The 15,866-nt window shown below is 40.7% G+C and overlaps 1 protein-coding gene across 2 annotated transcripts in view; it reads left to right on the forward strand.

Moving 5' to 3' along the window:
- The window catches only part of grm7 (glutamate metabotropic receptor 7), a 300,227-nt gene that overhangs the window by 190,412 nt on the left and 93,949 nt on the right, over positions 1–15,866 (forward strand). For both annotated transcript variants that reach the window (XM_084742168.1, XM_084742157.1), the window contains exon 5: positions 8,279–8,416. In XM_084742168.1, the coding sequence (XP_084598294.1) occupies positions 8,279–8,416 (138 nt within the window). The remainder of the gene's footprint in view (positions 1–8,278; positions 8,417–15,866) is intronic.

A 15,866-nucleotide genomic window follows, 5' to 3' on the forward strand; every position in this document is an offset into this window, starting at 1 on the left:
AGTCATGCAGATATGTAACTGGTTATGTTTTTACACAGAAGTATCTTGAAATTACTTGTGTTTTATAATTCCATATGATCATCATCATAAAGAGACGATGCAGTCGAGTCTCACTTCAGCTGACCCACCTCAGATGGACTGAGGTGCAGCTTCACGGCCGCTCGTGCTCCATCTCCTTCTCCTCTGTCTCCTCGTCTCCTCCTCACATCCTCACTCCTGAACATAAATGAAGGTGTTTTGTGATCGTGGATACGTGTGTGTGCTTCAGCCAAACGTCCCGGGTGCAAACAGACCTACTACGCCACAGACTTTGCTCTTTGACCACGTTTTAGCCGGTCTAAGATGCAAGGAATTTTGACTCTAATGCACCAAATAGAATAGCAAATGTGCCTTCATTTTACCTTTATTTTTAGACCTCCCACTCATGGCCACAATGACCACGCAAAAGTTTATTTGCTATCTTGCAGATGTTACGAAAATGGCAACTGCGCCAGTGTGAGAAAGCAAAGCCACCCAGCACCATGTCCACTTTGTGCCAGCTGTAAGACACTGTGACTGTATCCAGGACTGCATCCTCCTCTGAGCCAGGGCAGTTTGAGATTTGTGCAAAGAACTTATACAGGTCAGACAATGTTCTCTTTGTCTCATTAAAGTCCAGCAATTTCAACTCATACAGTCACAGAGAGCACACTGAGCTGTTGTAGAGAAAGAGTCTTAAATATCATCTGGATTTGAGGCTCTTGAAACAACATGAGGAAACGGAGCCTCAGATTTAAATCATATTTTGGAGGATAGAAACTGCTGTGAGGTTTTGAACTTTAGAGAAACACTAAAGGAACGTCTCGGTGGTGACACTGCTCTGATCTGTGGGGCACTTACAGCTCAATGACTGTCAGCAAGGAGAGTAAACAAACTCTTATTGGTTCGTTTCCTCTTTCAGCGATGATCATGGTGACAGCTGTAATCACAGAGTGTTAGGTTAGTGTGAGGGCAGCGAGTTCACAGGATCAACACAAGAGCTTCACTTTTATTTCTTCCTCATCTTATCTTCTGTTTGTTTCCTCAAACATTCTTCTGGCAATTTACTTAATAACATTCAGTCTGATAACTGATGATGCATTAAAACCTGCAGTCACACTGCAGTCAACTCACAATATGTGATGCAGTAAATATCTGAGTTTGGGCAGGAGGAGAAAAACATCAGCTGGCATCACGTCATCATGCAGAGTCTCACTGACTGAGACGATACAGATCTCCATACATGCTCAACAATATAATGCATCTTAGAAGATTTTAAATAGCCAACAATTCAGTAGAATAGGATTCAGCTCTGTCATGGTGTGTGTGAATCTTTACATTTTGATTCTGTTAATGCTGTATTTGTATTAGCTGCCAGACGCAATCCTGATTTTTACTTTAGTTTTACTAAATGCAGTAACAGTAGGGACAGAGACATTACAGTGGTGTTAACATCTTATTAGGAATCTCATGTGTAAATGACATCCTGCAGCCTAAATGTCTGTGGACAAACTTTAAAACTGTTTAAAATGCATTTTTGCAGTAAGATGATCTGCTGCTCTGTTTCATATGAAGAGTGGTTTGGATTGAATTTGACTGTGTAAAGGAAGACGGGTGCGGAGGAACAGTGATGCTACATCTTTCTTATGAAACCCAAAGTTATTCCACACTTGTGCATCATGAAAGTTGTGACGTATCGATACACTAGTGCTGCGACCTTTTGTTTTTTTCTTTCCAGTTCACATTCAGCTTTTCACCGAAACAGGCCGGCTGAATCGATGCACCCGTATCTTACACATTAAATCTCGATGCACTGGATGCATGAGTGAATCATCATACTCCCACTGCAGAAGTATGCAGAGAAATCATGTGTCTAATAATATTTTCGAAGTTTGGGAGTTTGACTTGCAATACTGGCCATGGCACTCTGGAATTTAGGTTACTACAACATCACATGTTGCAAAAATTACATTGCAATTACATTCCTGCAACAACTTAGTGTCAGTAGGGATGTAGCCTGGCAGCCAAAACCCAGGGGGAAGAAAATTGTCCAGGCATTTACTGGTCTTTGTAAAGCCTCACTTTCTAAACAGAAAATCCTCAAAATCTTTTTTTTTAGAAAGATTTAGGCTAATTCATGAAATTTATGGTTTCTGCCATTTAAACGTTTCAGTTATATTTGATAAAAGGAAGTTTGAATATTCAAAACAGCACCTTTCATTTGGCTGTTAATGCTGAGTTTAACAAAATGTTTCTCTGTGTTATTTTTGCACTTTTGTTTCATGTTTTTATCGGAACTTTGTCAGGGTTAAAATTGGGGACTTGTTGAGTTTTACTTTTCTGTGTCAGCTGGAATTAAATTGCTACCTGCTCTCATGCTGGCACTGCTTTCAAAATCAAACTGAATTTGCTTGAGAACTGACGTTTCTTTCAGAGTAAAATGAAAAAAAACCAAACCGAACCAAACATTGTTGTGAGTAGCAGTGACAGACTCAGGGCTGCTCCAGCGAGCACAGACTCAGACTCTGACCCTGATCTTCTCAGACGGCGGCCCGGGCGGCCGCACAAACACGGTGGCGGTGGTGATTCACTGGGATAACGTGTCACAATAGTCTGACACTCTTTACATCCGTGACCCAGAAAATGTTCGACATTTCTCACTGAACAAGAACTGCAACAACAAACTGCACGGAGGTGAAGTCACTCACCTTCAATTTCCGCTGCAACACGGAGACATTTTCCCTCAAAACGACATCTTTCTGTTTGTCTTTTTGTCCGCACTGCAGCTCCGAGAAATACATCATTCTACATAAACATATATGACCTTTAAATGATTGTACTGATCATACAACAAGCTATGAACGTTACAAGTTCAGCTCTGTTTTATTTAGCCTTTATTTGCTCCTGTTTTCAGTATAGTCATGAACGTTCAGACAACTCTCTCTGGATCACTGTGATACACTGGAAAGCTCACAAGTGGCCAAATTATTCTTTCTTTCATCATAGTGCCTCAGATCTGTTTTGTTTTTTGGTATCAGGTCACTTTCATACATGTGGTCCTAAATCAGATACTGGTCTGATTGTTTTCAATACCCCCTGAGACGTGTTTTTCATTTGTATGTCTCATGCATCAGAAATGGTTTCATTTTAATCTCTGCAGCTGTCTGCTCCAGCTCCGTTAACCTCACATCTCTTCAATATTAAGCACATAAACAGGATTTGTGTATAAACAGGACACAGGAACGTCTTGGACTTTTTCTGCAATGTTTTTGCGGGTAAACTGTACATTTACTGCCAGAAGACAACTTCACAGCTAAACTGTGATCCTTCATCTACACCTGTCTGCTCTGACTGCAGCCACCAGCACTCTGTTTCTTTCTCTCTTTTGCTTGTTCACACACACTGCACATACACGCCACAGTGCTTATGCATCTTGTTGATGGAAAAACAGATCAGGAATATTCACACATATCGAAGGAAAAGTGCACAGAAAGTTTGGCTGCTGACACAGACACAGATAAGATGCTTCAGTTTGGCAGGAACGAAGTCGTCACACAAGAGTGATGCTGACGTGTAGACGAGGGTTTAGTCTTGCATAGCCAGACCTCTGTCCCTCCCCGACACTGTGGAGAACAGTTGTTTAGTGCAAGGCCATTGGAACAAACTGGTTTCAGAATGCAGACGTGTCACTGAAGCACTGTATCTGAAATGGACTCGATGCTAATGATGGTTCTCCTTGGGATGGTCTCAAGAGAAGCTGTATAGAAGGGTGGGGGTTGTGTTAAGGTCCATCTGGTGGATGCACATAATAAAAACCGTACACACTGCAAACACACAACTCCATTGTAAAGATGCTGACACAGATATGAAGCCTTTCTGATTCAGACTACAGGGGAATCTGAATAAAGAGGAGCAGTGAAACCAGAGTTTTCTGTGCAGAATATGAATAAAACAGTCTTCTGTGTATTTATCAAACAGTAGTGGGGGTGGCTGGTTGTTATTGTACTCAGCGTCGCTGCAGCTTCTCCTCAGGACCTGCAGATCTGACATTATGTGCTCCATAAAGTCGGCTGCAGCTAATCCCATCAGGGATTCCTATAAATTAAGATCAAACACCGTGTTCGCCCTTGAGGTTACATCCACATGCAATTATTGTTGAATCCCCACTTTTTCCAGCGTGCACTCCGCATACTGTTGCACTAATGCCGCTTTCCAAAGAATAATTACAAGGACATTTCTAATTTGGTTTCCTTTCAAGCTGTGAGGAGATGCTGCAGGAATAATCTGCCCTTCAGTCAGACGCAATTTAATGTCTCTTCATTTGTTCTGTGGACCTGTGAGCAGAGAACAAGAACTCATAGAGAGTAAATGTACACAGGCCATACATCTGGTACATTTCCTGCTGCTATCTGAGGATGTTTGAAGCTTTTGGTGGATTCACTGTGAAAATAACAGCTGAGTTTTTTTCTGTTTACATTCATTATTCATCGTGTCAGAAAAAGAAACCTTTAAATAGACGGTGGCAGCAGCAGTGCAACTGTCCCTCTGCAGCCCGCAGAGACTGAAAATCATGTCAGTCAAAGTATCCTGAGAGATGGCCATCATGGCTGCCCCAGATTCTGAATCAACGCCGTCTTTCAGCTCTTCTCTCATAGACGGAAAATACAGAGGAGAAATCCTACAGTTAGACAGTCTGTCATTTCAGTGGGTTTCTGATGTTACAGTAGTGATTTACAGTCAGGTGTATGTCCAGAGGCGCCAAGAGAGGGGCCAATAGAGTCAGAGGCCCCTCTCACAAGGTGCGTATGCATAATATGACTCTTAAGTATTGACTACTGTATGTATAGTGTACTTCCAGAGGTTGGAAGTAACTAAGTACTAATACTTTAGTGTTTATTGTTCTGAAAACTTTTTACTTTTACTCCCAACGTTTGAACACAAATATCTGTACTCACATTTTCAAAACAAGGTTGTCAACTTTAGTTTTAATGGATTGGGGGTGGGGGGGGGGGGGGGAATATTGATTATTTAATGGCATCAAAACTGATATCAACCTAATGGATGGAACAATAACAAACAGAAAAGTTGTTATTTCCATCAGTGCAAATCACAGAAAACAGATGTAACAAGACGAAAATCTGTAAGAATGAAAATAATGTGAAAGATCAAAAAGATGTAACAACATGGAAACAACATAAAAGACATAACCAGGTGAAACAATGAAGATGCAAAAACGTCATAACAGATGTAACGAGACGTAACGAGATAAAAACAACGTAAAAGACACAAACTGTTTTATTTTCCAAACAATGACACCAGATATGGGTCAGTTTTTGTTTCCCTATATCATAACAGGAATCAGTAAACAGCTTGTCTGTTGGCCGTCCATCAGCCGTCACCAATCGTATTGAAAAACCTTAAAATTCGTCGGCCACCACGTACACTGACCAGTTTGAAACGTGGTGTGGTGCACTGCTTCAGTCTAATCTATCCATTGGATTAAACTCCAGTCTCAGTTACAGCTGGATGTTATTTAAACTTCAGACAGTATCATCATCTTCGTTGTTAGAGGCAGCGCTCTGCAGGAAACAGATCTGCCCCTCTGAGCCGCCCTCAGATGAACAGTCTGCCCCCTGCAGGGGCAGCGGCTCCAGATCTCCTCTGACATCACATCATCACTCAGTGAATAATGAATCACATCTGTCTGTAATGGACTCTTTTCAACTTTTATTCTCCCCTCTTCTATTCTCTTCTCCTCCTTTATGTCTGCCTTTAACCCCGTCACCTCCTCCTCTTCCTCCTCCTCCTCCTCCTCAACGTCTCCACTCTGCTGACTTGGACTTCCTCACAGAGAAACTTATAGAGGTCAAGTTCCTAATTTTATCCTGTCAGAAATTATTAAAATTTATGCGTCAGTGACATCATCAGAGGCTGTCAAGGACATCTCATCAGTATCAGTGACGGCTCGACGATACTTACAGGCAGAACGAGGGGATGATGAAGAGCAGCTCTTCAGATAAAGGACTCTCCTCTTATAACTCGATTTCCTCTCTGACTGTGTGAATGACAGAGTGAAGGAGACGAAGACGTCAACAAAGAACAAAATCAATTCTCACTCCATTCTTTTCTAGAAATATTCTATCATCCAGTTTTCAGGCTCCAGTGATTTGATAAGGATTACAGCTTTTAAAATGTTGATCACAGAGCAGCTCGACGTCTGACAAGAGAAGAAAACACTGTACAACATCAGCACCGTGTAAAACAACAGATAGACAACATTATTTGTGCAACATGGCAACAAAATGAAAGCACTGGGGTTTGTTGACGCTCACTAAGTTCTGAACTTCAGTGTCATTCCACCTGCCTTTTTTAGAATGAAAGTTTTACTGGTTTCTGTTCAGACTGTGTACAGGATCACAGGGCACATTTTTATATTATGGAGGTAGATTCCTGTACATAAAGAAAAATGAACAAATAAATAACTCCAGAAAGAAGAAAAAACAAAAACAAGAAAGAAGACAACAGAGAGAAAAGTCCACACACATACATCCGTCATTCACTCATCACTCTGCAGGATCTCATCATCACAGACTGAGATCATATTTATTTAGAACTGTTCCATTTTGCTGTAAGTCAGGAACTGATCTCCTGATCTCCACCTCTTCTACAGACAGTAAGATGATAGCTCCACCATCGTGTTGTTCTGGGGCCTTTGTTGCCTTCCAGTGTCTCTAAATAAGTTGACAGATGGTTATTAAACCCACAGAAATGAGAGAAAATACACACTTGGACATGTTTAGTATTTGAGACCGCTCCCCCAGTGAACACAGCTGTGGACTTTCTGAACCAAACCAACTACTTAAAATCTCCAACAGTCTAACCCAGAGTGGTCTGACCGGACTACATCCCCACAGACAAGTTCCCCTTTCACTTTTACTTTTCCAGCAGTTATTGTTGTGTATAGAGTCATAATGCTGTGTAATAATATCTGATGCTTTCTCCTCACTACTTTCACATATTTGTCACATTCTGACACAATTTTAGACCATTTGTCACCTCCAGTTTCTTCCCCAGAGGTCCTTTTGCCAGATCAATTTCACATTAACAGACATTTCACACAAGAGGGAATTAATTATTTTATAAGACCGTGAAGGCTTGCAGTTTTCCTGTGGAAATCTCAAATTGTTTATAATTGTGTTATCAGTAACATTGTAGGACATAATACAACTTCTTATCTGTAAGTGTTTACTGTGTGACAGAAATAAACCATCAAATAAATCACCAGTGGGGCTTAAACCACAGGAAAGCCACTGCATCCAGTACTCAGTACTTTTCAGATTGTAGGGGTGTATCTGTACATTATTCATATCACATTTTCTGAACCTTGGTCCATCCATCTCTGAAGTGTAGAAGGACTGGCTTTATAATATTACAAGTCATTTGTGATAAAATTTCAGGTGAGCACAACTAAAGGTTCGTAAACTTTTGCAGAGAAAACGTGGCTTTAGACAAAAACATGGGAAAATACCTGAGTTACCTTTTAATTCGTGGTGTCTGTCAGAGCCTGACCTTACTGTGTAATACTCTTGTCTTGATCTGATCTTTGCATTATTTGTTTCTCTTTCACCTGTTGGTGTCCTGAACTCTGTTTGTCGTCATAGTTACCAAGAATCTCTTGAATGACTTATGTAATTATAAACCTGCTCACCACCTTCTGCATGTCAGAGCTGGTTGTGATTCATGCAGAGGTTACAACGTTTGGATCTATTTCTGGCGATCCACAGCTCCGTGTCTGTTCTTCCCCCTGAAATCTTCATGTTCTGCCAAACATTTTATGACCATCTGCGGCGTTTTACTGTCGTCTCGGCATCTGTTCGGGCAGCGAAACATGAGGCAGAGCCAGAGGTTTTTACCTTGAAACGGTTTGTTTAACGTCTGCGGAAGGAGCCAGGAAGACATTTTAGAGCTGACGTGATGTTGGTTGGAAGGCCGACCCTCCACTGAACATCAAGCTAAACCTCCGTCATTTATCTGATGGTGTTTATTATGTTGATGCCAGCAGGATGAACTTGTGTCTTTAGATGTTCTACATGAGAGCGCTGATGTTGGTGATTTAAGTGCAGGACAGATGAGCAGATCAGGGAACTTGTTTGTTGTGACTCTTCACGTCACACTCAGCTGAGGCCTGACTGTGATTGTTCAAGCTTAATGAATGAAGCTCTGCTGTTGTGTTTCTGACCTGTCACTTGCTCTGTTTCAGGGTTCGATGCCTACTTCACGTCACGGACTCTGGAGAACAACAGGAGGAACGTCTGGTTCGCCGAGTACTGGGAGGAGAACTTCAACTGCAAACTGATGAGCTCGTCCAAGAAAGACGACAGCAGCAGGAAGTGCACAGGTAAGGTTCACTGACACCGACACTCAGCTGCTCAATTACGGCTCCGCAAGTGTTGTGATGGATGAACAGATGTGTAACCAAGGGAGATGTTTCCACTGGAGATGGAGGAGGCTCGACCCCCTTTGGAGACTCCAGTGTCACTTTAATTGTTTCAGGTTCATTTTCTCATTAAAGTCTCTCTGAATGTTATCTGACTGCTCAGATAAGTCAGAGAGAAAATAGTTAATAAACATGTTGATAAGCTCGGGGTCCAGATCACTCAATACCTTAGTGTACTGCTGACTTTTCTGGCTTTAGTTTTGAATCTCTTGTTATCTCCAGCAGCTGCAGGCTTAAACCTGGAGGGGATCATGTCTGAATGCATGAAATCTGTCAGTATTTTCTGTGCACATTTCTGACTGTCTGCTTGAGGGGGCCATCAACAGCTGCTTCAGTGCATCTTCTTTCCATGAGAGACAACATGTGATGGTCTCCTTAATGTTAGATTCATTTGTTGGTGTTTTCAAGATAACTTAACCTGCATATTGTCTCCCCAGTCATTCCACTGCTCTCATGCACACACACTAGACACCCTGCACTCCATATTCCCCGCCCTCATGACATCAGACAGACAGTGCAGAGGTCTGCAGTCTGAAAGGAAATCCTACAGACAGTACTGGAAAAAGACACCTACCATCCATAACACTCTGCACTTGCTGGGTTTGGCTTCTGTCTCCTCTCTGTTGCCGATTGGCCGCTGATTGTTCTGCCCTCCAGTCCTATTGGTCAGGTTAAATCTTATATAATTACCAGTAATCCCACAGCAGAAAGTAAAGAATAAAATAAAGACTCAAACGATTTCAACCTAAAACCATGAAACCATGAGATCAAGCAGTAAAATCAATCGATACAATGCAAACATGAAAATAAAACACAGCATTAATATAACATCATTTACAATAAATACAAAACAATTATGAACGTAATAAAAGAAAAACTTCCACTGAGTGAAACATCCTCTGGTAGTAGAGAGACTCCAGAGGACAGAAGGCTTGTTTAGTTGAAGGTGTTCGACCTGTAGATCACGACCCAGTGTTTGGGAATGACTGCTCCACGCTCCACGCTCTTCCTGCCCTCCATCCTACCTGCTCGATTTGCTCTGTGCATTTTGACACAGCATCCGTCAAAAATTTACTCATGCAACAACTTTTCTGCCTGACAGCTTCAGCTTCAAACTTTAAAATTTAAACTGGGCTGACGGCTGCTAACAGAAGGTGCTGACGTGAGGATTTGATGTTCCAGCAGAGAACGAATGAGCGATCCTTGAATTTACAACAGAAACTGTGAGACTGAGGCCGGATCGAGGGGGTGGAACAGGTGGAAATTATGCGTAAACGCTCTTTCACAGATTGATATCCGATACAGCCCTGATCTGGACGGACGAGCAGCTCGGAGAAGACGAGATTCCTTCAGGCAGACGTGCTAATATCACAGAACTAATGAACACAATCATTGCGTATTGACTTTTTGCACACACTTGGTCTTTTCTCGTGCAGCTTGTTGGGAAAGTATCACTGCATTTGCAATGGAAAACAGACTCTGCTCTACGATCAATAATGCATTGCAATTAGCGACCCAATATGAAGGTGTGAACAGACCTTGAACACTAATGAACCTGTTCTATTAAGAGTATTGATTGAAGGCACAAAAGAATTTTCCTTTCTGTTATGTTTCCCCTCTGATCGCCTGCTCCCAGTCTGATTAATGATTCTGATCTGATTCATATTTAAAAATCTGAGTTTTACAAACACTCATGGACCCTTTTCAAATTAATTTGCGGCGCCTAATTTGTCGTCACAAGTCCCATTTCACTGTGTCTCTTTGTTCCACTTCCTGCACCGTGACTTCCCTCCCTCCTCACATTATAATTCGAACCGCAGAGACGGGCTGGGATCATCTGTGCCCCCCAGAACTAAACCTTCAATTACATAATGAACACGCCTTCTGTGCCATTTCAGGATGATTGACTCGCTCTGAACCCTCAAAGCAGCAGGCGAGGAGACGAGACACCAGCAGACAACTTTATTCTCTGAAACTACTCTAATGACTCAGACAGGGAGGAATTCAACCAAAATCACTGACTGAGGTCAGAGTTTCACTCAGCACACAGGAAGCATCCTCATTTGACTGTATTTGGAGGCAGAATAATAAAATATCTTAATACTTGTACGCTGACATAATTCTGCAAAGCTTTTTAGTGCTGAGACTTAATAAGCATGTTGGACTCAGTTCACAGCAGCGGGGTGTCTGTCAGCGCTCCAGGTCACATTCTTCTTCTGCTTATTACCAATAATTCAGACTTTCAGGTGGTTTGTTATTTTATACTTGGACAGATTTTTGGACAAACAGAGCAAAGACATGAACAGTTCTTCCCTCCCCTCCAACATCAGAGCGAGACGACCAAACTGACAGAGACACTCAATATTTTATATCAGTTGTTTTGTGTCTTTTTGTGGTTGCTTTGAGTCTCTTTTACTCATTTTGCATATATTTGTGGTTGTTTTGAGTTTCTTTGCAGTTTTGTGTCTCTCTGTATTTGTTTTGAGTCTCTTCATGGTCACGTTGTGTCTTGTTGAATTTGTTTTGTGTCTCTATGCTATTTTGTCTCTCTTTCTAGTTGTTTTGTTGTTTGTGGTTATTTTGTGTACATTTGTAGTTGTCTTGAGTTTCCATGTAGTCATTTTCCATCTCTGCAGTTGTTTTGCATCTTTGTGGTCAGTTACTCCTCTTTGTGGCTGTTTTGCATCTCTTGCATTTCTTTGTGTCCTTTTCAATTTCCTCATAGTAGTTTTGCATCTTTGTCTTTGTAGTTGTTTTGCATCTTTTTGGATTTGTTTAACATATATTTGTAGTTGCATTGAGTTTCTCTGCAAATGTCTTGTCATTTTCTGTCTTTTGGTCATTTTGCGTGTTCATAGTTGTTCTGAAGGTCCTCACGGTCGTTTTGTATCTCTTTGTAGTTGTTTTGTATCTTGGTAGTTGCTCTGCATCTTCTTTTCAATCTCTTTTTGGTGATTTTGTATATATATTTTTAGTCATTCTAAGTTTCTTTAGGGTTACGTGTCTACTTTTGTTTGGTTTGTATCTCTTTGTGGCCATTTTGCATATCATGCATCTCTTTGTAGTCCTTTTACATTTCCTCACGGTAGTTTTGCATCTTTATAGTTGTTTTGCATCTGTTTTTAGTACTTTTGCATCTCTCTTGGATTTGTTTTGCATATATTTGTAGTTGTTTTGAGTTTCTCTCCAGTTGTTTTGTGTCTTTTTGCACTAGTTTTTGTCCCGTTGTAGTTGTTTTGCACCTCTGTGATCCTTTTACACCACTTTGTTGCCATTTGCTGTTTCTTTGTGTCTTTGTTTCAGTGTTCAGTGTTCTGCAGATTGAATTTGGTTGGCAGATATTCAATATGTAAACACTTTGACCAGGATCAGCTTTAAAAAAAAACGCCATCAGGACATCCTTACTTTAAGCTGCGCTCCATCACCTTGAACTGTGGCTGTGGTCCAGGGGCTCCCTGACCCCTCATTCCATCTCGGGTTTTATAGCCTGCACTGTTAAACTAAAATAATAAATCAGTTTTGTATAACATTATGTCTCTGTCGAATATTTGCTCCAATTATCTGGCTCAGTTCTAACTTTGCTGTGAGCCAAAAACTTCCATGTGTCTGTCTGTGGTGTCTCATTATGGACGGAGACCAATCAGCGTTCTTCATGAATTAAACATGTCGTCTGCAGAGCTCTGTGGCAGCTCGGTGTCTCAGTGGTGAGCTCTGTGGCCCCTCAGCAACAAGGTTCAAATCTGATCCTATCTGTGTGGAAATGATAATGAATCAACGCACTCAGCTGCAGTCTGGCTGCTGAATCCTAAAGACACATAAACAGACGTCATCAGTGGGACAGTTTTCTGCCCAGAGTCACAAACATCACGCTGAAATCAGCTAACTGGATCGCTGTCACATAAAGATGAGGTCTGAATATATATGTGTTCCATCTGTGTTTGTGTGGGTTCTGAAGGGACACAGAAATACATTAAATAAAACATGAAAAGACAAAATGTCACAAGTCAACTGTTATTTCCAGGAGGCAGGTTTGTGTATCCATGGTGACAGACGGGATCGGTGGTCCTGGGTTTGACTCAGCTGACAGGGACCTCCCTGTGGTTTCCTCCCCCACAGTGCGGAGAGTATTTGTGACTGCAGGCTGAAGTGTGTGTGTCCGCCTCTGCCCCAGTGCATGCTGGGATAATCCCCGGCTCTGTGCGACCCTGAGCAGGATGAACGGGCAGAGGTGTCGGTCCCACCTGCTTTAACAGGCTCTGTAGGAGATAAACACGGTGCTGTGAACACTGGGGGTTTATGTCTGCAGTTCACATCAGCATCATGAACACTCGATCAGCTGTTACTGCTGTCATAAAGCTGTCATAAAGCTGCCACAGGCTGCAGGGCGAGGATTCTGCTTTACAACCAACCATGAGTCACACTGAGGGGCTTTATGTTGATGATGACACTGCTGTTATCCATATGAGAGTAATTATAGTGTCCAATATTGTGTTTATTAAATCAGCTGTCAGGGATTAAAGACCTTGAATATATTGTTTAAAATATACAGTCTGTGATTCCAGTGATCCAGGACGCATCATGCTGTAGTCTGCTCACACTCAACATCAGGCAACTCTGGCAAACCAATCACAAGGCAACAAACTAAAGACAACAGCAACAGGTATCTTCAACACCTCAAAAAATCCATATCAGTTTAATTGTATATTTAGAATATTTTCACCTCTTTACCTTTCTGTCAGACAGACTTTTCTGGCAGGAAATTACCATCATAAAAGTCAAATCTCACTCTCTACAAACCAACCAAACTCCACTGACGAAATCCATCATCCACAGAACACAGGAGGTGTTGGTCTACTGCTGCCTCCATCTGTTACTTTGTTTGTATTATTATGTGAGTTCATCCTTTAAAATACTGAAGTTATACAATTAAACAAACTAACAAACAGATGGAGGCAGCAGCAGACCAACAACTCCTGAGTTCTGTGAGCTAAAATCATTTATCATTGGGCTTTGGTTGGTTTTGGAGAGAGTGATATTTGTCTTATGAAGTTGTGACTTCCTGTTTCCTACTTAGTACCAATTTGTAGACATGAAAAACACATGAAATGGAAACTCCTGTACCATTTAATATAGGTATTGTCATTTTTCTATATTATAATTACATAATATATGTAAAGGGTAGCGGGATGTTATGTACTATTATTATTATTATTATTATTATTATTATTATTATTATTATTATTATTATTATTATTATTGTTATTATTATTATTATCAGATATGCTAAAATCCCTTGTGACCCAATTTTGGATGGATGGATGGATGGATGGATGGATGGATGGATGGATGGATGGATGATGGAAGATATCACGCATCTCTAAAGTAAAAGTAGTGATTCAACCTGTTTACTGCAGTAAAAGTGAAAAAGTTCAGACTGAAATGTCCTCAGAGTATAAAAGTAAAAAGTCGTCCTCTGAAGGACGTTTCTGCTGACTGTTTCTGTGTAAAGACAACTGAGGCTCAGCTTTTCTCCACAGTTAAGACTCCATCTGTTTCATCTTGTTGCGTCTTTTATGATATTTTTTTGTTTGTGACATCTTCTAAACTGTTTCATGTCAGTTCTTACATCATTTCCATCTTTTTACCTCTTTTACATCATTTTCATTTTGTTGTATGTTTTATGTCCTTTTTGTCTTCTTAGGTCTTTTTCATCTTGTCACATCTTATTATGTCTTTTCTGTCTCTTTCCGTCTGTCCTGATGTTCACTCTGATGGATCCACCAGTGAAACTGTCCATTCAGGTTGAAATCAGTCTTGATGTTGGAAGGCGGTGCACAATGATGCAAAATAAAAATAATCAATAATTCACCTCAAAGTCATTAAAACTAAAATAAAGAGTCTGTTTAGGAAATGTGAGGAGGAGAAAGTTCAGATATTTGTGTTCAGATGTCAGAAAAATAAATACTGAAGTAAAGAACAGATAACTGAAGACCTTTTAAGTACACTAAAGTATTTGTACTTCCCTCCTCTGTTTAGTGATATTGTTTTATATACTACCATTATTACATATAGCACAATAATCACTTTTATACTTTATCTTTTGTTTTATGTCAATTTCTTGAATCCAAACATTCGTCCAGTGGACACAGATGTTTTTTTCTGTCCTGTTTGTGTCCCGGTGCTCCTGATGGTTACATCCTGTATTTAGATGCTTTTAATCAGTCATTTCAACAATTAAAAATCAGTGATTCTCTCTGTGTCTCCCTGCTGCCAGCAACTGATGCCACCAAACATCATCTGACTACAACAACTGGGGCAATTATTTGTGTTATCAACCCATTTACCAAAACTGGAGCTAAAATGAATGTGACATCTGGTTTAAATTCTGTCACACTCTCCACTGACTTCTTCTGAATTATGTTCTTTTTTTCTGTGCATTAATAAATCATCTGCACGGTTTGTTTTTAATCAAACAGGAAATGAAACCTCAAATTAATTCAGTCAAGTTATAAATCAGTTCAGTCGTTCTTTTAGATTATTCACTGTATGATTAAATATTCTCTTGAATATTTCAGGACTGACAGTAAAGTATTCAGAAGTGATTTTCATTTAATAATTATTGTTCTCTAATTAGCAGATTTGCTCAGTAATTCTCTCCGACGTCTCAACCACAACTCTAAACCAGCTGGTTCTTAACTTTCCATTAATACAAATGATAATTGGTTGAAATCACTCAGGAACAGCGAGAATGGAGAACACGACTCTTCTCCACTGCAGGAACATCAGGAGGTTCTGATGTGAACATGTAAGCTCCAGGTTCTGGTTCTGCCTTGTTTACTGTTCAATTAACAGAGGATCCACCTGCAGAAAGACCAGCGTCAGGACCAGTTCAGCTTGGGGGACTTGTTCAGTCAGCATCGCGTCCTGCACACAGCGAGGATCGGACTGTCACCCCCCTGAAAAAAAAGTTTGGACAATGGAGGCATTTTGTCTTCTATGAAGTTAAAGGGAAAATAGACGTGAATGAGAGTCACACTGACTGACAGTTGTGTCAAGCTACACTAATTCTGAATCATTACAAATACAGTATGTTTTAAAATTCACAAGTAGTCAAAAAAAGTGTCAAAATCAAAAATTTTGATGGATAGATAACTGTTTAAGGATCAGACTGAAGCCTTCTGAATCAGAATCATGAGGGGCCAAAAGATTCTCACCCCTAGTTTGGAGCAGAGAGGAGCAGAGACTGCGCTTCGAGGCTGGAGATGAGATAAAATGATGCTGCCGGGTGTTTAGTCCAGTTCAGTGTGTTCAGTTTGTCGGGGAGGAGCAGAGGGAGTCGTGCTGATGAGAT

The sequence above is a fragment of the Lutjanus erythropterus genome, chromosome 2, assembly GCF_056507025.1.
Source record: "Lutjanus erythropterus isolate fLutEry1 chromosome 2, fLutEry1.hap2, whole genome shotgun sequence".
Lineage (NCBI taxonomy): Eukaryota > Metazoa > Chordata > Actinopteri > Lutjaniformes > Lutjanidae > Lutjanus > Lutjanus erythropterus.